Source organism: Myotis nattereri (assembly GCF_964212035.1).
Source record: "Myotis nattereri genome assembly, chromosome: 13".
NCBI lineage: Eukaryota > Metazoa > Chordata > Mammalia > Chiroptera > Vespertilionidae > Myotis > Myotis nattereri.
The window spans coordinates 12,359,315-12,384,965 of record NC_138088.1 but is presented as its reverse complement, the minus strand read 5'-3'; the positions used below and the strand labels follow the sequence as shown (position 1 = coordinate 12,384,965).

Here is a 25,651-nt window from a genome sequence, read left to right as displayed (position 1 = left end):
CTATCCCCAGAGAGGCCCACGGTGGCCCCCCATCTAAAGCAGCCATGGAGATTCTTCAAGGCCACAGTGTGACTCCTGTGGGCCAGTTCCTCCGTAAAAAAGTTGTTAAAAATGATATTTCATTACTGCATTGGTATAAAGACAAGCATTATCCAGGCTGGATCCATGATTAGTTTATTTATTCTTTTCTTCCGGCTTTAAAATAAGGAAACGCTAAAGCATTTCTGTGGGCCCGTAACATAGCCTGCCTGCTGTTTGTCCGCCAGAGCCTGGTGCCCTGCAGAGTGAGGCTCCTACCTGCTCTCTCCTCATCTTCTTAACCTCTGCTTGTGGTCTAACTTCACCGACCAGAGGGTGAGCTCCATGAGCGGGACCTGTCCTGGGCCGTTCCTTGTGGCGCCCTCACATGTTGGCCCATAACAGGTGTTCAGTAAATACTTCTGAATTAACAGAGCAGCGGTTCTCAACCTGTGGGTCGCGACCCCTTTGGGGGTCAAACGACCCTTTCACAGGGGTCGCCTAAGACCATCAGAAAACACATATATAATGACATATTGTTTTTGTGATTAATCACTATGCTTTAATTATGTTCAATTTATAACAATGAAAACACATCCTGCATATCAGGATATTTACATTACAATTCATAACAGTAGCAACATTACAGTGATGAAGTAGCAACGAAAATAATTTTATGGTTGGGGGTCACCACAACATGAGGAACTGTATGAAAGGGTCGTGGCATTAGGAAGGTTGAGAACCACTGGAATAGAGGAAGGAGAGCCTATCTTTTCAGGCGGGTATATGTGAATCCCAGTTAGTAGCACCCCACTTGCCCAGGTGGTCGCCTCAGAAAGCTGGCAGCCCTCCTGACCCCTTAGCCCTCTGCCCCTCCCCCTCATGGTCACCTGCCCCACAGATACTACAATCTCATCGTGTCCAGAATTTGTCCCTCACCTCCAATTTTTGCTCAGTCCTGCCCTGTATCTGGCTTTATCCTCTATCGATGTTCCTGGACTGGTTTTGTCTGGAGAATTGCCTCCTCCAACCCAGCCTCTAACCTGCCACCAGTGTGATCTTCTTCCCTCCCTCCCTCCCTCCCTCCCTCCCTTCCTCCCTTCCTTCCTTCCTCCCTCCCTCCCTCCCTCCCTTCCTCCCTTCCTCGCTTCCTTCCTTCCTTTGAGATATTTCAACCTACCAGTCTGGGATGTCACTTCAAACCCTTGGGTGGCTTTTCCCTTCCCTCCAGATAAAGTCCAAGTGTGTGAGCCTGGCACACAGGCCTTCACCACAGCAGTGGCCACACCTCCTGCTCCTCCCCTCAGGCATCCAGAGGGCCAGCTGTCACCAAGGCCTGCAATTCTCCTGTTATACACATCATGGCTTGGAAGGCGTCCCCCCGCCCCCCCCCCCCCCGCCCACCCCCGCCCCAAGCCCAGATTCCTCCCCTCGGAGGTCTCCCCGAAGCTCAGGCAGAACTAGTTTCTCACTGCAAACCTCAAATGTAGCCCTGATCACCCTGAAAGGCCAACAGTGTCTCTGTCTGTCCCACTGAGGACAGGGGTAGGGCCTTACCTAGCCTAGGCCTGGCACACAGTAGGTGCTCAGGCAGGGCTGGGGAATGTAGTGAGTCCTGGGCCTGGCTCTGTCCTAAATAGACTGTCCTGGGCACAGATGTGGAACTGTGCCAAGTCCTCACCACAAACCCACATACGTATGTAGGCAAGTGCAGCGGGCTGAGCACTTACTGTTGCTTGTGTCTTCATGGTCTTGCCACATGGGTGTCAGAGGCCAGCATGAGATGCCCAGGCAGACAGGCCCAACAGATAGCAACCAGGGCTCTCCTACAGCCACCTGGGATCTCTGTAGCCTCTACAGCGGGCAGCCCCAAACCAGCCCTGGCCTCCTTGACTGCCCTGGGGCAGTAGACACCCTGGAGCTGGGCCAGTGGTGGAATCGACTGAACACATCGATATGGCCAGACCAGGCCTAGTATGACTTCTGTCCATGTTGTCCTTGTCCCTCTTTATTTCCGGTAATCCATCTTTTTTTTAAACCCTGACTTTCTGAGAATGATAACGAAGAGCCAAGTTTGGATGCAAAGGTAGATAGTAGAACCTATTTTGAAAAGCACGGGCTCTGGAAGTGGGAAGACCCCAAGTTCCAATTCCACATTAGCTGTGTGACTTTAGGCAAGTCACTTAACCTCTCTGGGCCTCAGTTTTATCATCTGGTAATCAATAGATAGAGTTTTTAAATAATTAAATGAGCTAATGCATATTACTCATTAAACTTAATGCTTAGAAACTATTATTATTATTGTTAATGTTATTATTACCCTTGAACTAGAGGCCTGGCACACTGTCTGTGGACAGCAGTAGAGGCAGGCTTTTCAAGAACTGAATGGTAGACATTCTTGGCTCCCTAGACTTCTTGAGCCAGTCCTGACATTGGCTGGAGACGGACCCTGGCCCACGCAAGTCTCACCCCACCACAGGGGCTGCCCTTCAGTGAATTGGAAACTGGTCTCTAGCACCTTCCATCTCTGCTTTGGATTCTCCCAGTCTTCCTACAGACCCAATCCCCCGAGAATACCCCCAGGATCTATGAGAAACCCCATTGGTCTGATGAGCTGAGCTCCGGATACTTCTATCCTACCCTTAAGGTTGGAAAAGAACAGGTTTCCAGCCCCTGGTTCCTGGTTGTGCCACCGGGGCACTGGCAGTGAGCGTTTTAGCAGCACTTTCACTGCTGCCTTCCTCGGAGCCCTGCACGAACAGCTTCAGGAGCTAGGCAGGGCTGGTTCGGGCTTCTGCACATCCCACTCCCAATTAGTCCATTTAAAAGTGTAAAGGCATTTAGATCATTTAAAAATCATTCCACAGGAGAGGAGAAAAGAGCAGGAAAAATATTCAAAGAAATAATGTCTGAAAACTTTCCAATCTGATGAAAAACTTTAATCAACAAACACATCTAAGCAGCTCCAGAGGCACCAAGTAGGAGAAATGTGAGGAGAGCCACAAATGAACACACCAGAGTAAAACTGCTGAAAGCTAAAACAAGGAGGATATCTTGAAAGCATCAAGAGAAAAATAACACACCATTTACAATGGAATGCCAATAATATTAACAACTGACTTCTCATAAGAAACAATGGAGGTCAAAGGGCAGTAAGATAACACAGTCAATGTACTCAAAGGAAAATAAAACAAGTCAGCCAAGAATTCTATACCCAGCAAAGCTATCTTTAAAATGAAAGTGAGATAAAGACATTCCCAAATAAACAAAAACAGAGATCTCATTGCTAGCATAGCAATCTTTCAAGAAATGCTAAAGGAAATTCTTCAGACTGAAGGCAGTAATGTAAATACACATGGAAAAAAAACAAAGAGCACTGATTAGGGGATTGTGTAATGTAAAAGACAGTGTAAATAAGTATTTCCTTTTGCTTCTTCTTTAGTGGTTCTCAACCTTCCTAATGCCACGACCCTTTAATACAATTCCTCATGTTGTGGTGACCCCCAACCATAAAATTATTTTCGTTGCTACTTCATAACTGTAATTTTGCTACTGTTATGAATCGTAATGTAAATATCTGATATGCTATATGTGTTTCCCAATGGTCATGACCCACAGGTTGAGAACCGCTGTAGCTGATGTAAAAAGCAATTGTAGCCTGGCCAACATGGCTCAGGGGTTGAGCATGGACTTATGAACCAGGAGGTCAACAGTTCAATTCCTGGTCAAGGCACATACCCAGTTGCAGGCTCAATTCCCAGTGTAGGGCATGCAGGAGGCAACCGATCAGTGATTATCTCTCATCATTGATATGTCTATCTCTCTCTCCCTCCCCTTCCTCTCTGAAATCAATAAAAATATATTAAAAAGAAAAAACACAATTGTATAAAACAATATAGCTCTGGCCAGTATGGTTCAGAGGATAGAGTCAGCCAGTGCACTGGGTTCAATTCCTGGTCAAGTGCACATACCTGGGTTGCAGATTTGATCTCTACCCCAGTCAGTCAAAGCACATGGGGAGGCAACCAATCAATGTGTTTCTCTCACACTGATGTTTCTCTCTCACCCCTCATCCCTTCTCTCCTTTCTACTCTCTCTAAAAATCAATGGAAAAAATATCCTTGGCTGAAGATTAACAAAAAAATAAAACAATATGTATATAATTATACTATTTGTCCTATAATTATAGAAATGTAATATATTTGCCAACAATAGCACAAAGGACGCAGGTAAGCACAAACCTGTCTTGGGCTAAGAAATAAACTCAAAATGGATAGAAGACTTAAATGTAAGATGGGAAACCATGAAAATTTTAGAAGAATCCAAAAGCAGCAAAATATCAGACATATCTTGTAGCAATATCTTTACCAATACATCTCCTAGGACAATGGAAACTAAGGAGAAAATAAACAAATGGGACTATATCAAAATAAAAAGCTTCTGCACAGCAAAAGAAACCATCAACAAAACAACAAGAGAGCCCACTGCATGGGAGAACATATTTGCTAATGTTATCCCCGATATGGGTTTAATCTCCAAAATTTAGAGGGAACTCATACAACTTAACAAAAGGAAGATAAACAATCCAATTAAAAAATGGGCAAAGGATCTACATAAACACTTTTCAAAAGAGGACATACAGAAAGCCAAGAGACCTATGAAAACATGCTCAAAGTTACTAATCATCCGAGAGATGCAAATCAAAACAACAATGAGGTACCATCTCACACCTGTCAGAATGGCTATCATCAACAAATCAACAAACGACAAGTGCTGGCGAGGATGCAGAGAAAAAGGAACACTCATGCACTGCTGGTGGGAATGCAGACTGGTGCAGCCACCGTGGAAACAGTATGGAGTTTCCTCAAGAAATTAAAAATGGAACTCCCATTTGACCCAGTGATCCCACTTCTAGGAATATATCTCAAGAAATCAGAAACACCCATCAGAAAAATTATACGCACCCCTATGTTCATAGCAGCACAATTTACAATAGCTAAGATTGGAAACAGCCTAAGTGCCCATCAGCAGATGAGTGGATTAAAAAACTGTGGTACATCTATACAATGGAATACTACACTGCCGTAAAAAACAAAGAACTCTTACCATTTGCAACAGCATGGATGGACCTGGAGAGCATTATGCTAAGCGAAATAAGCCAGTTGGAGAAAGATAAATATCACATGATCTCACTCATTTGTGGAATATAATGAACAACATAAACTGATGAACAAAAATAGATCCAGAGACATAGAAGCATCAAACAGACTGGCCAACCTCAGAGGGAAGGCAGGTGAGGGTGGGGAGAGGTGTAAAAGATCAACCAAAGGACTTGTATGCGTGCATATGAGCATAATCAATGAACACAGACAGTAGGGGGGTGAGGGCATGTGCTGGGGGGTGGGTGTGGCCGGGGAGAGGTCAATGGGGAGAAAAGAAGACTTATGTAATACTTTCAACAATAAAGAATTTAAATGTAAAAGAAGAAAATGACTCCAGGTGGTAACTTGAATCTACAACAACAAATGAAGAGAACCAGAAATAGGAAATGAGAAGGCTAATCTGACAAAAGCTCTAGCATATATATATATATGTGTGTGTGTGTGTGTGTGTGTGTGTGTGTGTGTGTGTATGTGTGTGTGTATTTGCTCTCTCATATATATATTTGCTTTCCTTTCTTCTTTCAGCCTTTAAAACACATAAAATTATATAAAGTAATAGTTATAACAAGTATTGTTGAATTTATAACATATATAGATGTAATATGTACAACTATAATATCACCACCAAGAAGGAAAAGAGACTAGAGCTATATAAGAGTGGCAGTCCTATATCTCCTTGGCGTTAAATCGGTATACATCTGAAGCAGACTCTGGTAAGTTAAGATATATAAGATAAGCCCTGGAGCAACCACTAAGGAAATAGCTTTAAAAATAGTAAAAAATTTTCATTAAAGAAATTAAAATGTTACATTAAAAATATCATTTAATGGCCGAAACCGGTTTGGCTCAGTGGATAGAGCGTCGGCCTGCGGACTGAAAGGTCCCAGGTTCGATTCCGGTCAAGGGCATGTACCTGGGTTGCGGGCACATCCCCAGTGGGAGATGTGCAGGAGGCAGCTGATCGATGTTTCTCTCTCATCGATGTTTCTAGCTCTCTGTCTCTCTCCCTTCCTCTCTGTAAAAAATCAATAAAATATATTTAAAAAAATATATCATTGAATGCAAAAGGAAGGAGTAAAGGAAGAATAGAAGACAAGATAAAACATGAGTAGTTTGGAAAACAGAAAGTAACATGGAGCCAAATCCAACTATATCAATAATAGCGTATCTCAAAAGAGCATTAACAATAGCATTATCAACAATGTGAATGGATTAAAAAAGCCAAACAAAAGGCAGAGACTGTCAGATTGGATAAAAAGTAAACCAAGATCTAACTGTAGGTTATCTATAGGAGACACACTCTAGGGTCAAAGATTTGAACAGATTGAAAGTTATAAAAATAAAAGAAAAGATCAATCATGTAAACGGCAACCATAAAAATAGCTGGCTACACTAATATCAAACAAAATAGGTTTTAAAACAGGAAATGTTATTAGAGATAAAGAGGGCATTTTTAATGATAAAAAGGATGAATTAGGGAAATGCAATTATAAACATAGATGTACCTAATAACAGAGCAACAAAATACATGCAGCAAAAACTAGCAGAATTGAGGAAAAAATAGGCAATTAAACAATAATAGAGATTTCAGTACCCCTACTTACTATAATGACAGAGAAGTAGGCAGAATTTCAAGGATTCAGGAGACGTGAACAACACTATAAACCAAACAGACCTAGCAGACATCCGTAGAGGATCCCACCCAACAACGCAGGCTACATTCTTCTCAAGTGCACACGAACCGTTCTCTAAGGTGGCCACACGCTAGGCTACGGAATAATCCACAATCAAGTCAGAAGCATCGGAATAACATAAAGTATGTTCTGTGACCACATTAGAATAAAATTAGAAATCATTTTGAAAAGATAACTGGGAAACTCATAAATATGTGGATTTTAAACAACACACTTCTAAATCACCAGTGCATCAAAAAAGGAAAAGCAATATCAGAAAATACCCTGGGATAGGTTAAAATGAAGACAGGACATTCCAAAACCTATGGGACACAGCTCAGAGGAAAATGTGTAGTTGTAAACCTCAATGTCGTTGGTAGGATTATGTGACTTTAAGTGAAACACGAATAACGAAACCGATTTCATCATGGGCTAATTGATATGAACAGGAGTGAACTTTCGACAGCATCTCATCGATGTTACAATGAAGGCACACCGAATGATGATGGGCTGTACATATGAGAAGGAAGGAAGAATGTAAAGTCAGTAATCCAACCTTCCACTTCAAGAAACTAGAAAAAGAAGAGAAAATAAACTCAAAGCAAGCTGAAGGAAGGAAATACGATTAGAGTGAAGACTTAAAAGCAAGGACTCAGCCCTAACCGGTTTGGCTCAGTGGATAGAGCATCGGCCTGTGGACTCAAGGGTCCCAGGTTCGATTCCGGTCAAGGGCATGTACCTTGGTTGCAGGCACATCCCCAGTGGGGAGTTTGCAGGAGGCAGCTGATCTATGGTTCTCTCTCATCGATGTTTCTAACTCTCTATCCCTCTCCCTTCCTCTCTGTAAAAAAAAAAAAAAAATCAATAAAATATATATTTTAAAAAAAAGCAAAAACTCAGAAGAATATTTGTACACCCATGTTCATTACAACATTATTCACAATAGCCAAAAGGTGGAAGCATGCCAGTTGTTCATTGAAGAATAAATGGATAAACAGAATGTGGTAATCACACACACAGGAATATTATCGCCCTGGCCGGATGGCTCAGTCGGTTGGAGCGTAGTCCCATGCACCAAAGGTTGTGGTTCAATCCCTGATCAGGCTGTGTACGGGAGGCAACCCATTGATGTTTCTCTCTCACACATAAATGTCTGTCTGTCTCTCTCTCTCTCTCTCTTTCTCTCTCCTCTCTCCTTTCCCTCTCCCTCTCCCTTTCTCTCTAAAATCAATAAAAACTTATCCTCGGGTAAGGATATAAAAATAAAGGAAGGAAGGAAATCTTGTCACATACTATATCTTGAATGAACCTTCTGGACATTATAAGTGAAGTAAGTCAGTTACAAAAGAACAAATACCGTACGATTCCACTTATAAGAGGTTCCTAGAGTATTCAAGTTCACAGAGACAGAAAGTAAAATGGTGCAGGGGCTAGGGGAGAGAAAGAGAGGGAGTTATTGTTTAATGGGGACAGTTTTGCAAGATGAAAAGAGGTCTGTAGTTGGGTGGTGTTGATGGTGGTACAACAATGTGAGTGTACTTAATGCCACTGAACTATACACTTAAAAATGGTTAAAATGGTAAATTTTATTTATATGTATTTTGCCATAATTTTTAAAAGAATAAACTGGAAAGCAATGAAATAGAAAATAGAAAAATAATAAAGGAAAGTAACTAAACCCAATGTTGGTTCTTTGAAAAGTTCAATGAAATTGACAAAACTTTACCTAGCTTGACCAAGGGAAAAAAAGAGAAAAGACTCAAATTACCAGAATCAGAGATGAAAGAGGGGGGCATTAATACCAAGCTTACAGAGATAAGAAGAATTATAATAGAATAGTATGAACAACTGTACGTGTAGTTTGTGTCCTAGAAAGGCATACACATACTACAGAAACTGACTCCAGAAGAAATAGAAAATCTGAGTAGACCTGTAACAAGAGAAGAGATTGAACTAGTAATTTAAAAAACCTACTCACAAAAGAAAGCCCAAGCTCTGATGCTTTCATAGATGAATGTCACCAAACAATTAAGAAAAAAATAATATTAATTCTTACAAAATCTTCCAGAAAAGAGAATGGAACACTTCCCAAATCAGGAACTGATGAATGAAACTTGAAAACAATATGCTAAGTGAAAGAATCTAGGCACAAAAACCACATAGTATATGATTCTATTCATATGCAATGTCAAGAACTGGCAAATCTATACAGCCAGAAAGTAGATTAATGGTTTCCTAGGGGCTGGGGAACAGAGGGTGGCAGCTAAAGAGTGTGAGGTATCTTTTTGAGGTGACGAAAGTGTTCTATAACTGAATCGTACACTTTAAATGGGTAAATTATATGGTAAGTAAATTATATCTCATTAGTTATTACCAAAATAAGCATTCCACTTTTAAATATTACATATTCTGAGATATTTATAATATTTTGCTTGAGCAAAGATTTCCAGGCTTTATAAAAGCCTTCTTCACACATCCCTCCATTCAGGAAGGTTTGCCCTCTGTACCTGCTATGTGTGATCTCTTGGGGGTCAGACAGCGAGGGGTACAGAGCTGAATCCAGCCCAGCACTGCCCCTGAGCTTGTGGTCAGGTGAGGAGTGGGGAGCACCCAACCACCTTCCAGCCTGCCAGACCACCTAGTACCTTGCCAGGGGGGCGCAGAGACCCACAGCAGAAAAATAGTGCTAGCCAACGCTTACTAAGTGCCCACTGTGTGCCAGGCACTGTGCCAAGCACTTTCCACGCATTGTTTCACTGGACCCTCGCCATCCTATAAGTTAGTGTCCTCATTAGCTTCACTTTATGATGATGAAATTGACATTTTGAGTCTTTGCCCTCTACCTCTTGTGAAGGGTGGAGGGAGGTCGTTGGGCCTATAGGAGTCCCAGATAGAAGCAGGTTTGTGATGGGGCCAGAAGAGAGAAACTGAGGCTCCACAGGCCATGGGTGTCTCACCTGGTGGCCTGGGTGCTCAGGGGGCAAGGAGCACAGAGGTCCCAGGACTGGGTGCCCATATTCCCCGCCCTCTCCTCAGCACCTCACCTCCCTGGGGCTCCGTTTCTTCAGCTGTAAAATGGGGCTATTACTCCTAATTCTGCCAGAGTGTTAAGAGCCCTGCACAAGGTAAGTGAACACACTGTGCAATCCACATAAAGGAAGAACCAGGTTAGCCCTGCGCTGGCAAGAGAGGCGCTGAGGGCAGGGACCCCCTGCCCACATTGAGAAGAGCTCTGGCCCTGTCTGGAGAGGGCAGTGCGATCACACACACACACACACACACACACACGCACACGCACACGCAAACGCATGCACACGCCCTTGTCCCAGCCCCCCACCTCTGGCTCATCACCCATTGCCTTGGGATAACGGTCCTGTTGTGGGAGGATCTGCCGCTCTTCTCCCATCAACCTGCCAGCCCCACTCAAGCCCTCCTTCTCCTGGAAGCCTTCCCAGGCTGTGCCCAGTGTGAGCACACCTCCTTGGCCCCAGCGTCTGACTCTCATCACCTGGGGGGAGGGGATAAATTCCTGGATCCGCTAGATCCGTGGTCGGCAAACTGCGGCTCGCGAGCCGAGTGTGGCTCTTCCTAAGCCTTAGGAGTACCCTAATTAAGTTCATAACAATGTACCTACCTATATAGTTTAAGTTTAAAAAATTTGGCTCTCAAAAGAAATTTCAATCGTTGTACTGTTGATATTTGGCTCTGCTGACTAATGAGTTTGCCGACCACTGGCCTAGATCAATGGTCCTGTGTTGTCCTTGACTGGCACAAAGCATGAGGTAGCGTGAGGCTAACACGAGCACTTGGCACGCTGGGTAGCTGTGAGCACTGAACGCAATAACGCTGGAGGACCACTCGTCACAGCGCCTGTGTCCTGCTCTGCCCCCTCCCAGGCTGCAGGCAAGGAGGGGTGGAGGGAAGTTTTTGAGGTGTTGCTGTGCATGACTGAGAGCAGAGAGCCCCTCTGCAGGGGGCTCAGCTGGGGAGGGTACTAGGGGTGCTGTCCATGGGTGGGGCACGGACACAACTCTGAAGACCAACAGGGTCCTCAGTTGCTCGTTTGGCCCTGGTCCTACTCAGAGAGCCCCTGGAGGGTGGGGCCTCACCTTCTGCTGAGATCTCAGGCCAGAGCCCTGCTGACTCTATACTGAGGGGAAGACAGGCCCACGGGATGTGGATCTGGAGAACAGCCACAGTGGGTCGGCCACAGTGGGTCGGCTGCCCCCAACCAGGGAGGGCCTCTCTTGCCTGGGGTAGAGGGAGGCCAAGGTCCCTGACGTGAATCACAGGGAGGGGGTCTCACTACAATGCAGCTCTGGGAGGCCTGCGTGTCTGTGCTTTTACACGCTCCCAGGCCACACTGATTGGCCATGCCTGGCTGTGCTCGAAGCAGCGGGGACAGAAAGCATGGCACGGCCACTGTGAGGGGAGTGGTGAGCAAGAAGCACATCGCAGCCTCCCGGCCTTCGGGGACCAGCCCCACCCAGCCATGCCCTCGGCTTCCAACATCTGGAGGGTGAGACAGCATGGGTTTTCTGAGTTTACAGGATTCCATTTCCATTACATACACAAAATAAGTAGTACCACATCATAAAAACACTGGAAAATATGAAAAAATAATAGGGGAAAATCGCTGATAATCTCGCACCGCATTTAAAGCAACCGTTGAACTCTCTCCCCAGGATTCCGGCTCACCTCGTGGGTGGGAGCTGCTCCAGCGCCCCAGCCAGTCTCGGCAAAGCATTCGGTGAGAGACCCCCAATCTCCTACTCCCCTTTCCTCCCCCCACAGTGCCTTCACCAGCCCCATGGTGGGGCAGCCCCTCCTTGCTGCAGGCAGCAGGCTGAGGAGGAAGCCTGGTGCAGAGCAGGCAGAGGTGGGTCTGGGGGAGGGGCGCACATCTGGATTCCTGGCCCAGAGCCCGCATTCCTTCCCTATGAGTGCGAGGAGATGGGGTCTCAGGGGAGAGCTGTGAGGAGGCTGCTGGCCCCTGTCCCACCTCACGCCTCACAGTAACAGGACCCGCCCTGGCAGGAAGACGGGTGGGGACTGAAGGTCCAAAACCTCATTTTGGGGTCCCCCACCCAGCCTGCTGCCTAACTGTACAGGTCTGCACTGGGCCTCTGCCCTGCTCACACCAGCCAGGCTTCCTCAGGAATACCAGAGGGGACAAGAAGGTAAAGACCAGAGAGGGCCCAGGGCCCCCTGCTCCGGGCAGGGGGCACAGCGGGGCTGCCTGTCCACAGAAGCTGCCCACAGGGCAGCAGGGGTCCAGAGCCGCACCGGGCCAGGCTGCCTTACCTGGGGGCAGTCCTTGATGTAGTGTCCTTTGTTGAAACACAGGTGGCACAGGTAGTTGGGCGGGGGCCTCTTGCTGGGCTTCCGGGTCTCAGAGGTCAGGGTCAGGTCGGAGAAGTGCTCGGTGAGGGAGCTGAGGCCGTCGGCGATGTTGTTGAGGGAGCCGTAGGGCGAGGTGCTCTTGTACACGCTGCTGCTCAGGGCCTGTGGGGACAGAGGCTGTGAGGGCCCAGAAGGCCTGATGCACTCAGCCACAGCCATGACTTCAGGGATATTTCCTGTTGGGCGCGCGCACGCGCACACACACACACACACACACACACACGCGCGCACGCATGCACGCGCGAATTCACAATGACCCCGATGCCCACGGGCTCTGGCCTCCTGGAGCTTGGGTTCAAATCCAAATCTAGTCGTGGGTCCATGGGCAAGCCAGTTAGCCCCTCTGGGCCACAGTGCCCCACCTGGAAAACGGGAAGAATGATATCTGTCCCCTAGGGTTTCTGTAAGATAACGGAAGTCACAAACGTATAGCACGGGTCTCCCGCCCGGCACTCGGAACCGCTCGGTTGGTAGAGGGCGGTGATGCCGATGACAGTGCCAGTTATTATTCCCATTAGTCCTTCTCCACGCACTGCCAGGAGATACGCCGGTCAGCAAGACCCACCTGCTGGGTTAGGGGCCCTGCCGCTCACTGGTGGAGGGACTGGGGACACGTCCCTTATGTCAGAGCTGACTCAGTTTCCTCCACTTGTGAGGAAGCAGAACGCCAGGGCAGCATGGCTTCCACTGAGCAGAGAGCAGCCTGAGAGCCAGCGCTTTGCCGGGTCTCCGGCAGCACGAAGCCTGTGCAGACTGTGTCCGGGGAGCCCTGGGAGGAAGTGGCCACCTCTCCCACCTCTCTCACCTCTCCCACCTCTCCCACCTCCAGCTGACAGGAACCAGATGTCTCGCCTGGCTTCAAAGCAGACGAGGCGCAGGCCCCCTCCTGCTGTATACACCCTCTATTTATAGGAGTCCCCAGCTCCGCGGCCAGGCACACTGGAATTTGGGGAAGGTGGGGCCTGCGGTGAGGCCATGGCTCCCTTTCCTGGGTCAAAGCCAAGGCTGGGAAGAGGCGGCTTCCTCAGGAGAGTCAGTGACAGGCCTGCGCATGGGCGTGGGCACCCTGACCCCAGCTCAGGTGCCCGAGAACTCCGGGCGTGAACAGTGGTTTTGGGGGGCCGTGGGTCTAATGGAGAGACATGGCCTTGTTCTCAGGAGTCCCCAGGCTGATGGGCGAGGAGAGGCCCTGAGAGGAAGTTGCCTCCAGCTCCCTTACAAAGATGGGGCAGACAGCAGCCCAGGGTGGCGACGGTCCTTTCTGTGTCCCCTCAGTGTGAGAAGGGGAAGGAGGTGAGCTGAGAGCCTGCCCCAAGGGAGCAGGCACCCCCACAACCAGGACAGACCCCACCGCTCACACATGTCCGCCTCCGTCTCCGTAATTGTTCTGTCTCTGGGGTCTGGACTCCCCTTCTAGAGGACACAGCCCTCACCATCTGGGTGCTACACTCTTCCGGGGCCCCCGCACTCCCTGCCGTGTGACTGCGGCCTGCCCTCCCCTCTCAGCCTCTGTTCCCTCGGGCAGGTGTGCCCTGGAGTCTAGGCCTGGAAGGGAGACACAGACTATGTCCAGGGCAACCCAGGCCCAACACAGTCACCTCCAGCCACTGGGCACAGAACTCGAAGGCTCCCAATGGCCATCTCTGCTCTGCCACTGCCCAGTGCTACCATGCCACCCTGGACCAGTGGAAGATACCACACAAACCCGCAGGTCTGAGGGCAACTCTCCAGCCCTCAGATGGCCCAAGATCGGGTGGTCCACCCTGAGAAACGGAAGGACCCCATCCCTGGATGGGTGGGAGCCAGGACTGAACAGCCTTGGGGGCGTGGGAGGGCTCCAGTGGGAAGGAGATGAGATGATAACTGAGCATCTACTTTGTACCAAGCCCTGCAAACGTGACACATGTTACGACAGCTGAGGCTCACAACCCGGTGAGTCATTGTCTCCCTTTGGACAGATTAGATGAGAATGTTCCAACTTGCATTGAATGGCCTGGGAAACTTAAATACAGTTTTCTGGGCCCTGCTTCAAACCTAGCAACACAGCCACCTGGGGACCTGGACTCTGCTGTTGTTCTTGTGTTAAACGATACATCCATCACGCCTATCATTTTGGCAATTCTTTTTTAAAAATATATTTTTATTTATTTCAGAGAGAGAAAGGGAGAGGGAGAGAGAGGTAGATGGGAGAGAATCATTGATTGGCTGCCTCCTACACGCCCCCTACTGGGGATTGAGCCTGCAACCCAGGCATGTGCCCTGACAGGGAATCGAACCGCGACCTCCTGGTTCACAGGTCAATGCTCAGCCACTGAGCTACGCTGCCTGGGCTTGAATCTGCCTTTTTAAAGCTCCCCCAGGTAGTTCAGTACAACCGGCCCCGCATCACCTGGGGGAGCACCTGAACTTTCCAACTGTCGTGTCTCTCCTGAGATGGACTCTAGGCCTCTCCTCACCCACTGGCAGCTCGGCCCAGCCTCCCAGAGAAAAGTTCATCCAAACAGAAACTCGAAGCTCCAAATGCGTGAGTCACCCTCACGGCTGGGAAATGCAATTTCACAAATAACAACCCTCTTTCCCCCCTTTGCTTTTCCTTTTCTTTTCTGGATGAGATTTAAGCAAGTCCACAGGCATCAGGACTGTTTTGGCAGCAAGGCGTGGAGAGGAAGGGGAAGCGTGGTGGGTGCCAGAGAGTGCATGAAGTCCCCCCTGCAAACCTTTCCCTTGTCTTGTGGGCACGCGCCCCTGCCCATGGCCCTGCTGGTATCCCTGGGCAGCCTGAGGCCTCTGAGCAGCCTGCCCTCTCGCTGGCAGCTCGACACCTACGAGGGTCACACTTTGCCCGTCACAAAAGCAGCTCCTGGTCAGAGGGCGAGCCAGAGTCCTCTCCTCACTGCTCCTCCCGCCCCAGCTCCGGGCTCCAGCCTGTCCCTCACGGTGCTCCAGCCCAAGTCAAGATGGTACCACCTTGGGGCTGGAAGGAGAGCTGAGCTGACACAGCCTCACCCTCACAGATGGAGAAACTGAGACCCAGACCCGGACACACGGCCAGCCCAAGGGCCAGGAGGCCTGCCTGTCAATGTCGCAAGGCTGGGTGGGGCAGCAAGCTGTTTCCTCTCCGAAGTCCCAGGAGGAGCTCGGGCCGTGGAGGTGAAAGGTGAGTCGGCCTGGCGGCCTGTGGCGACTGGATGGAGAGGAGGCCAGGACACCGCTTCCTCCCTTCTGGGTGCGGAGCCGGGCTGGCCTCCCGGGTTTCCCCTGTGCAAGACGTGAAACGGAGCGGCGGAGGTGGGCAGGCCTGACCGTCCCTGCAGCCTCACTCCCGACACCAGGAGCTGACAGATACCCCCGGGGCCCCGCATGCAGACAGCACTCAGCCTGGCCAGGTCCCGCCATCTAAGGCCGGGGCAAGGCTGGGCCGCCCTCCCTGCATCCGCCAGGTCCTCACTCGGCAACAGCCGGGCTGCTCCTCTGCGTCCCACGGAGCAACTGCTTTCCCACCTCCGGTTCTGCTTGCTGTCTGCCCCCGGAGACCCCTCTGTGCCCAAACCTCCTCCAGGGCCCGGCTCCTGACCAGGTTCTAACCCAGTGGTGGGGCCTGGAAGCCACCCCTTCCTCTCACTCAGGCCTCGGGACAGTGTGAAAAGCCCAGATTCAGGTGCTCCCGAGGCGCCACTAGTCCCAGAGGCCCCAGCCTCCTCCGGGGGCTCCTGGGCCCCCCTGCCATAGCCCTGCCCCTCAATGCTACAGGTGGGGGTAGGAGCACCCATGACCCCCCTGCCCTTGCTGGAGGAGCTCTGAGTCTCTCTGATCTCTTTGCAAGGTGATGCCTCCTCATGTCTCCACAAGGCCGGACATCTCTGAAGGCAAAGATCCTGCAGCCCTTGTCCCCCAGAGCGCAGACGGTTGGGCTGCTCCTTACACGGGACAGTCCTGGGTGCCGACCACCACAGGCAGGGGAGGGCCTGGGAGTCCCACTTGACAGGAGAGGGAATGGATGCCTTAACACCTTGAAGGGTTTAGATTGCGGCTCTGAGTTCCTGTGGACTAAGTCGCAGGGTGGTCTCAGCCCAGATTCAGCTGCTCTGGGCACTGGTTGGGAGCAGCCCCTCGTGCAGTGATGGCGAACCTTTTGAGCTCGGCGTGCCAGCATTTTGAAAAACCCTAACTTAACTCTGGCGCCGTGTCACATATAGAAATTTTTTGATCTTTGCAACCATAGTAAAACAAAGACTTATATTTTTGATATTTATTTTATATATTTAAATGCCATTTAACAAAGAAAAATCAACCAAAAAAATGAGTTCGCATGTCACCTCTGACACACGTGTCATAGGTTCGCCATCACTGCCCTAGTGCGATGGGCGGAAGCCTCTGGGCCGTCAAGGCCCTAATCGCCAGCCTGGGAGGGGGGAGCCATTGTCCTTCCTCCCTGGGTCAGCGGCCCAAGCAGCCAGCAGGACGAGAGGGGTCCTCACACCACCCTGGGGGTCAGTCAGGCTCCTGCCCATTGCTGGAACTTCTCCGAGGTCGGGCTTGGCTGCGGGGGAACGTTAGGTGGGAAGACATCCTACTTGTGTCACATACTAGACTAGAAGCTCTCCCGTTCTCAGTCCTCAGCATTTATTTTACTGAACTGGAAACGGAGGCTCAGCAACTTGCCCAAGCACATGGGCGGCTGGGAGGAGATTCACACACATGCAGGTCTGGTGGCCTGTCCTACGTCAGCCACCACTCGGCCTCCAAGGCTTGGCTTGCCCGCCGGGAAGGGGAGCCAGAGGGAAGTGCCAGGTGTGAACCGCTCTTCTTGGCACAGAGGCCTCCTGACATCATATTGCTGAGCCCCTGGGCACTGGCAAGATGAGGCACCAGCTTTTTTGGGCTACGTGAGGGATCTGGGCCCTGGGGTTGGGGTTCTGCTGAGGGATTTGGGGTACAGAGGCAGAGATTTCCAGGGCAAGGGGGGGTGGGGGGGGACCTCTGATGCTAATCTCCAGCTGACTCAGCCTGCCAAGCTGTGCTCCCTCTCTCCTCCCATCCCCCTCTCCTCCCCACACCAGGACAGCAAGAGGGCAAAGTAGGTGGGAGACAGGCCAGGTGGGCAGAAACTTCTGAGACCAGCCGAGAGGGAGAAGAGCCCAGTGCAGGGCAGAAAGGTAGGACTGCTGGCGGACACGGAGCAGCACCTGCAGGGAAGGGCATGGAGGGGCCAGGCAATGACAAGGGCAGCATCCCAGGGGGCCTGGCCCAAGCAAATAATGAGCCCTGCCCGCAGGCCTGAGACGGATCCGGGGGGGTGGGGGGGGACCTCTGATGCTAATCTCCAGCTTTGTGGGGGTTCTTTCATCAGTTGAACAACTGCTTTCTTACCCCAAAGTCTCCCTTGTATGCTCAACACAGACGCGAGCGCGCGCCCATGCTTCTCTCTTTGAGACAAGAAACCATTCATCTCACAAATGACCCCACCCCTTCTCCAAGGGATCTGCACATCTACCCCTCGTGTCTATCTGGGGCTCCAGGCCCAGAGTCAAGTGCACGCATGCAGGCACGCACCCTGTACACACAAGCAGAGGCGGATGTGGGCTGGGCTTGGGGAGAGGTTGTCAAGGCAAGGAGTCAGCCAATGGGAAAATGAAGCCCCATCTGATGGGAGGCTTCCCTGGCTGAGGTCAGACCCCAGCCCTGCTCCTCTTTGTTTCCATGGTTCAAGCTGACCTGTAGGTCAGGAGCTGGCAGCCTCACCCAGGCAACCCTTCACCCAGGACCCCCAAGGGCACCATTGCCTCCTGAGGTCCATTCACCCAGGACGTGCAAAACATAGTTCCGCAATCACAGCCAGCGCTCAGTGAGACATGCTAATTTTAAAAAAGCAATCCATGTTCTTTTTGGTAGGAGAGGAGCAGGGAGAGAGAAATGGGAAAAGGACCAGGAGGTGGAGGAGCAGTGGCAGCAGGACAAGGCACAGAGGCCACAGGGAGACCCCCTCCCCGCCCAGTCCTTCCTACTCCGGCCCAAGTCACCAATCATGTGACAGGTGCTCACATTTCACAGCCATATGCCCTCTGCCCAGCTAGCTCATCAGCATTGGGGACCAGGCTGCCTCTCACTGCTAGAATGCATTGGCTGAATGAAAGCAGAAAGTGTGAATCTGAACCTGAGAACTAGAAGGGACCCTAAGATTTACTCAATCTGGGCTACCACTGAGGTTTGCAGCTCCAGTAGCAGGGGTTCTTGATTAGGGCTCCACTGTTGACATAAGGTGCCATGATCCTTTTGAAATCATGCACAGCCATGTGTGTCTGCGTGTGCATGTATGCTGGGCTCTGTGCACTGTGGTAAGGAGAGAGACTCTAGCCATCTTCAGACTCTCAAAGAGGTCGATAACCAAGAAAGTTGAGAACCATCAGCATATCCAGGCATCTACTGGGACTGCTCTAGGGACAAGATTTCACCATCTCCCAAGTCACCTCTTTCCAATTAATCAAGATCCATAAACAATTCTTCTGTGAGGTAAAACAAGAGGCTAAGGGACTGAGGAGAGCTTTCACATAGTCACATGTCTGGAGGGAGAATAGAGGAGAAGGTTCGATTCAAGTCATCTTCCCACATACCCACCCAGTAAACGTTAACTGAGCACCGAGTATGGCCTGGGCATTGACTAAGCATCGGATGCTAGGACTTGTAAGGATTCCTGCTCTCAGAGTGCTGACAACAGTGCTATTGAGACAGACACATCCAGTGTGCATTTCATGGCAAGACCAACTGTTAAGACATGCTTTACGGAAAGCACATATGATTCTTCTGTCATGGACAGAGAAGCTGGAGGAGATGTGCTCCCCGTGACAGCCAGGTAAAGCCTCTCAAAGGAAGGGCTTGCGCCATAAAGAAGTAATTTGGAGTCTGTCGGTTGTACAAGGGCAGGGAATAGCATTTTAGGTGGAAGCAAGAGCCAGTGCAGAAGCTTTGAGCAGTGGGACTGCCTGGTGTTTTCAGAAACCTCGAGCAGACCAGAATGGCCAGAGGACAGAATAAAAGATTATACACCACACACACACACACACACACACACACACACACACACACACACACCAGCATCCTGAGACCTGGGCTGGAGCCCTGGGTCTGCCACCAATTTCCTGTTGCATTCTCCTTTTGAAGAGCCTTAGTTTCCCCATCTGGACAATGGGGATGCTGCTGCTGATTAGTAATTACTAATGCTGCTTGCTTTCCTCACTCCCACCTGACCCAAAAGGTCCCTGAGGTGAGGTCTTCTCTCTGAGGCTTTGCCCACTCCGTTAACTTAATTTGATGGGAGGGTCAGGCCACCTCAGCCAACAGGGCCTCCAATGACGGTCCTCCTTGCTTGAGTTGGAGCTCAGATTCCCAGGGGGAGGCCAAAGGGAGCCAGGCATCCTCTCAAGCTCCTGGGTCTGCACCCCCACCCCACCCACACAGACTGCAAGGGCTGCTGGGAACAAATTCAGCTCCTGAAACCCCACTCTTAGGCCCAGTGAGGCAAACTCTCATCCTCACACAGGTATTTGGCTTTGTTCTACACATCCACACTGGTCAGGTGACCTCGTGGCTCATCTATACCTTGGAGGGCACAGGTAACAGGTCAAAGCCTTCAGAAGACTGTCAAGACCTGGGGCCCTTTTAAAACAGGAGCCCACAGTCGCTCCTCCTGGGGTTCTTAGAGCCCTGTCTGTGCAGTAGTGCTGTTAAGCCTGTGACACCCTTGCTGCTGTTCTCAAATCTCCCATGGGTGGGCCAGAGCGGTAAAGAGGAGGGTCCTCAGGGCTGCAGAAGTGCTGGGCCCTGGTTCACAGCTCCAGGAGGAGCCTCCCGTGGGTAGGAACAAGGGAGAGGTCTGCCCGATGGGGCGTCTCCTGGGCTTGGAGATGTTCTGACGAACACTGGTAGGTGTTCTGTGCCAAAAATGTGCTCCAATCAAATAGGCATGGAGAATGTGGGGTTGAAGAAAGGCTAACAGGTGTTGTGCTACAGGACTTCTCAGAGCCTTGATTTACTGTGCGAGAGGGCGCTGTGTGTCTCCAAAGGAGGGGCAGTATGCTCTGCTTTCCAAATGCATTGGAGCCCAAAGTCTTTCCGTGACCCCCACAAAGCATCACTTGACCTGAAGGCCACATCTTCAAGCCACACCTGTCCCTGGAGGAAGAGGAAAAGAAAATGGCTGCCCTCATCGAACCTGGACTGGCACAGCCATATCTGCGGGTACAGGAACTACCCAGGAGGGTCCCTGGGCATCCCTCTGAGGAGCACAGAGCTACTGCTCAGCAGGTGGTAAACACTTCCCTGGAAGGAGTCCCACAGGACGCACACTGTTGTGAACTTTAATCCCAAACAAAACTTGGCAGGGAAGCCCCCATGCCCAGCCCTGACTCCCTCTGAGAGCTGCCTTCCTTGGGTACCTGGAGAGAGAGATGTGCTACGCCAAGGCACTCAGGAGTCTCTCTCCAGTGACATATAATTGTCACAGGGGTTCATAAGACCAAGTTACTAGACCCGGTGACCTTAAAAAAAAAAAGCTGCACGAAGGGCCTGTGCCTGCTTTGGCCTGGCACCCTCACCACGAGCTGAGACGCTGAGGAGCAACCCCAGGCATCCAAGTCACCTGCCGATGCTCCTGCACTTGCCCATGAACTCTGCCATCTCTCTCCCTCGCTCTGCTTCCAGGGCCAGTGCTCCACTCAGAGCCCTTGGCTTATCTTCAGCTTCCAGAGCTGAGGTTCCAGGGGCACAATGGGCTTCTGTGCCCCCATGTCCCCACCCCACCCCCAAATCCCAGCTGCATTCATGGTGTTTTGCTATTGTGGTGGGAGCAGCCTGGGGGTGGTGCAGGGGGTGGGCTCTTGGCACAGAGACTGGTGCAGACAGGCCGTGGTCAGCGGTCAGCATGCAAGTCACATTCGCAGGCACTGCCACCGGGCCTGCCAGCCTCGCACAGAATGGCGACGCTCCTGGGCCCCTGGGTCCCTTCGGAGAGTCCCCTCCGGGCCACACACGACCTGCTTCCTCTCCGGCCAGCCCCTTGGTAGCATGCAGGTGGGCAGGATTTTCTCCTGCCTTCTCAGCCAGTTGCTATTTTGGAGCCACATTAGGTCCCCGGCCCAGTCCTAGGTTCAGGAAAGGCCCATCCGCAGCAGCACAGCTGGGGCTCCACGAGGAGTCAGGAGGCAAGTGGCTGGGAGGTGAGCGTGGGTGAGCCCAAAGCCAGGAGGGCCTTCGGAGAGTCAGCAGGCACAGCCTTCAGCCTCTCCGAGGAAGCCACCGGGCTCGGAGCACAGGGGGGCCTCTGCTGCCTCCCCTAATGCAGCCTGTCTGTGGGCACATCCTCCCCTGTTTGTACAGCTCTCAGACCCCATGCACCCCTCCCTGAGAACAGCAGAGATGGCATGTAACAGATGGGTGAGCTGAGGCTCCCCCAAAGTCAGGTCATGAGAGACTTTTTGGGCCCCAGGGAAGGAATGTGCCTCCTCATAGGGAAACTGAGGTAAGCAGCAGTGCAGGGACAGGAAGCCAGGGCTCACTGAGAGCCAGTCAGGATCCTGGGCGACAGAAATTTCCGAGAGGAGGCACACCAAACTCCTCCCATAGGGGACTCCTGATGGCCCCAAACCCCTTGTTCTCAGTGGGGAGCAAGGCCACACCATAGGGTGGGAGCAGTGGAAAGCTAGCAGGGGCTGATTAGGGAGCCCACCTGTCCTGCACGTCAGTCACCCTCCTCCCTTAGGGCTTCCACAGGACCCCCATGAAATCACACAACCATTCACCCTGCATCTTCCTATCATCTAACCTGGGCCCCGTGAGCCTGTGAGTGAATCCCCAGAGGCCCACACGGAGCTCAACGAATGTTTGGTAAGAGAAGACCCACACGCTGAAAAAAGACCCCACACACTGTCCCTCCAAATCACTGATCCCTGCGGCCAGTTCCCTGAAGAGGCAGCAAAGCCTCTTACAAGAAAGAAAGATTCCCAGCCAAGAATAATTCCTCGTGTGGAGAGTGCTTTACAGTTTACAAAGAGCTTTGGCATACAAATTCTTTCTCCTGGCACCAAAGGCTGCCACTCCACGCTCCTCTCCTTCAGCTGTGCCCAGCCAGCCCAGCGCAGGTCCCCTCTCGGCTCCCGGGCACCAGCCCACCTCTAGCCCTGAGGCCAGCATGCTATATGTCCAGTCTCCCCTAGCCAATAAAGGCAGAGGTGAACATGTGATGGGGCCAGAAAGGGTGACCCTCTGTCTCACCCTTCATTCCCAGTACACTGGTCTACACAGGCCTTCTGCCCCAAACGTTCAGGCCTCTGTCTCTCCTAAAACTAACTGGTGTGTTCAAGTCTTGAAGGAAAATTACCCTCATGTGTGCCCTCTCCCTCACCCCTTCCCCCTGAACTTTTACAGGAGGAGCTGCCAGAGGGGAGTGAGTGAAGGCCACAGAAGGGTGTCTGCAGTTCACAAATGAAGCAGGAGCGAGTGGGAGTGGGGGAGGAGGAGGAGTCCGGCGGGAGAGAGAGGGGAGTGGGATATGGGAAGGCTCTGAAGACCCTCAAAAGGGCTGGGAGTTCCTGGCAGTCTGTGTGTTTATGTAGCTGGGAAGATGCCCTGCCCCTCCGACTCCGTGTAACTGAGTCCACCCAGGAGCAGACTTTGCAAGCAGCCGGCCCAGGTTTCTGGGGAAGGCACTGGCAGCTGGAACCTCTCCCGCTACCAGCCCCCCTCCCAAGAGCTCAAGAGGATTTCCCTTTCATTTCCTTCCAGGCTGGGAGGGCGGGGGACAGCGCAGTCGGTGGGGTCAAGCCCTCAAAAACCACTTCCTATGTGGCTGGGGGAGGGCGAGCAGCTGGAGGACGAATCTGGGGGTCCCAGCGTGCGAACAGCAGGTAAAGGCCTCTGGGCGAGTCACTGCTCTCCAGGGTGCCCCTTGGGTCGGAAACCGCCGAGGTCGATGGAGAACAGATTTGAGGTCCCCTTGTCCGTCCCAGCTAGCGGTGGCCAAGAAGGGGATGGGGTTGGGTGTGGGAAGGGCACTTGGAAGGGGCTCCCCGCCCGGCTGTCTGGAGAGAATCCGGAGCCCCCCGCCCCGTCGCCTCCCTGCCCGCCCCCACCCCTTCAAGCAGGGCGCGGGGGGCTGGGAGAGGAGACGGGAGGGCCCCGCCCGCGCCCGAGCTGCTCCCGGCTGGGCTCAGCCGGGAGGTGACGCGCTCCCGGCGCCCCGGGGACTTCGGGCAGCGAGTTTGGCAGAGCTGAGCAAAGCCAAGCCAAGGAGGGCCGGGCAGAACGGAGCCGGGCCCCGCCAGGAAGCGCGGGGCAGATAGGAAAAGGCCCCGCGCTGTCGACGGAGAGCGGGGGCGCGCAGGGGCACCCACCTCTCCGCGCTGCAGCTGGAAGAAGCTGTTGAGATAGCTGGAGTGCAGGGGCGAGCCCAGCTGCTCCGGGCGGCCCTTGCCGAAAGCCAGCTCTGGAGGCGCAGCGCCGGCGGGCGGCTCGGGCCGGAAGGCATCGAAGGCGCTCGCCTGGTGCGTGTCCTGCAGCGACAGGTAGACCCAGTTGAGCAGCTGGGCCGGCTGGTACACCGAGGCGCTGGTGTCGATGGCCGACAGCAGGCTCATTTTGCGGCGGCGGTGCCGGCCCCTCCCCGGCAGCCCGCTCGCGCCCTCCACCTCCAGCGGAGGGGCGGGCACCGGGGAGCCTGAGCCCACTGCCCGCCGCCCGAGCCCCGACGGCGATCGCCCCGCGCCCTGCGCCCCGCGCGCTGCCCGCAGCCGCCGCCGCCGCCGCCGCCGCCTCCCCAGACTGCGGCCGCCGCGCGCGGGCGGAGGAAGGAGGCAGCGAAAGTTGGGCAGGAAACTTTTGGGCCCGCCCCCTCGGCGCCGCCCGCCGGCCCCGCCCCGCGCGGCGAGCCGCTATCTGCCTCCACGCTGACCCTTTCGGCGACCGCTCCCGGGGTGGGGCTCACGGAGGCCACGCCCCCACTGGCTCCGTCCTCTCCCGCCATTGGCTGTCTCCTTGAATATAAAGTAGCCGGACGGGGCGAGTAGGGAAATAAGGCGAAGCTGATCTAAATGTGCAGCCGGTGCTGGCCCGCCCCTGGGCGGCCCCTCCCAGGCCCCCCGCCCCCGCGCCCCCCGCCCCCGCGCCCCCCGCAGTCCTCCCGAGCCCGCGGGAGCTCAGCACCGCCCCGTCCAGCTCCAGTTCCTCTCGTGCTGCCCTCGGCTCTCCTCTGTTTCGCGTTCTTGCCAAATCCTCGCCAATTATTTCATTTTCACTCGTTTTTTCTATTTTCCCACTTTTCTCACACTGTCTTCTCCCTTAGACGAATATCTCCTGTGCCCCTTGTCCCTGCCTGTCTTCTCCCTGGCTGTGTCTCTCTCTGTGTTTCTCCTTCGTCTTTTCCATTTCCGTCTAGTCTGATGTGTCTGTCTCTCCCCCCCTCCCAGATCCAGACACACACACACTCCTCCCTCCTTCCTCCCTATCACCGTAGGACCCTCCCCCGCCCCGTTAATTCCTTCCATCTGCAGAATCGCTTTGCCGGGCCGGCTCTGCCAAGGGGGGCCCGGGTTCCTGCCCCAGGAAGGACTCCCCGCCCCTTCCCTCGCCTTCTCCCACCCCCTCTTTCTCTCCTGTTTCTCCTCTGGACCAACCTTGCTTCTCCCTCTACCCCCCACCCCCCCACCCCCACTTCGAGGTGCCCTGCGAGTTGCCAGAACACCAAATGGGTCCGAGGGAGCTCAGAAGACGACTGCCACCACCACCCCAGACAACCCAGCTAGTCCAAGTTGCCCCCCCCCTCCGCCCCCCAGCTCCGACTGACTCACCTGAAAGCCCTGCGGCCCGCTTGCTCCGGGTAACCAGCTGCACCAGCGCTGCACCAGCGCCAGATTCTGGCTTAGAAGCTCCTGGAGAGGACCTGAGTCACCTCTCCCACCTGAAACCCGGTGCCATTCTGCCAGCGTCCAAGTGCCAGCTCTGCCATCTTCCAGCTAAGTAACCTAGGCCTGGCACCTAACCTCCAAGAGTGAACCTGTAACATGGGGACAGTCACCGTCCTGCCTCTAGACTTTCGTGAGTTTACCAGTTTGAGCTTGGTAATCAGAAGGTATGCCATAAAGGTCAGCTCCCTGCCGCCCCTTCACGGGGATTTCTCCCACAACCTGCATCCATCCACCCCGGTGGGTGCTTGGGCCCAAAAGAACTTCAGTGATGGCCAATGCAGCTCGTTCCCACCATGTCACTAACCAAGAACCCCTTTGGTTTTTTTCTGTCTTATTTGATCTTATTTTTAAGATTTTGTGTATCAAGGGATTTGCAATTACTGATAGAAACCATGATACTCATAAGTAATTTTATTTATCAGAGAAACACCTAAACAGTACC

At 52.4% G+C, this 25,651-nt stretch overlaps 1 protein-coding gene across 1 annotated transcript in view; it reads right to left on the bottom strand.

The window, feature by feature from the left end:
* Positions 1-23,883, bottom strand: part of ZCCHC24 (zinc finger CCHC-type containing 24) — a gene marked incomplete at its 5' end in the record, with an annotated part of 59,768 nt that extends 35,885 nt beyond the window's left edge. Inside the window, 2 exons of the mRNA XM_081105303.1 lie at positions 12,158-12,358; positions 23,641-23,883. Of these exons, the coding sequence (XP_080961429.1) occupies positions 12,158-12,358; positions 23,641-23,883 (444 nt within the window). The remainder of the gene's footprint in view (positions 1-12,157; positions 12,359-23,640) is intronic.
* Positions 23,884-25,651: the final 1,768 nt, after the last annotated feature.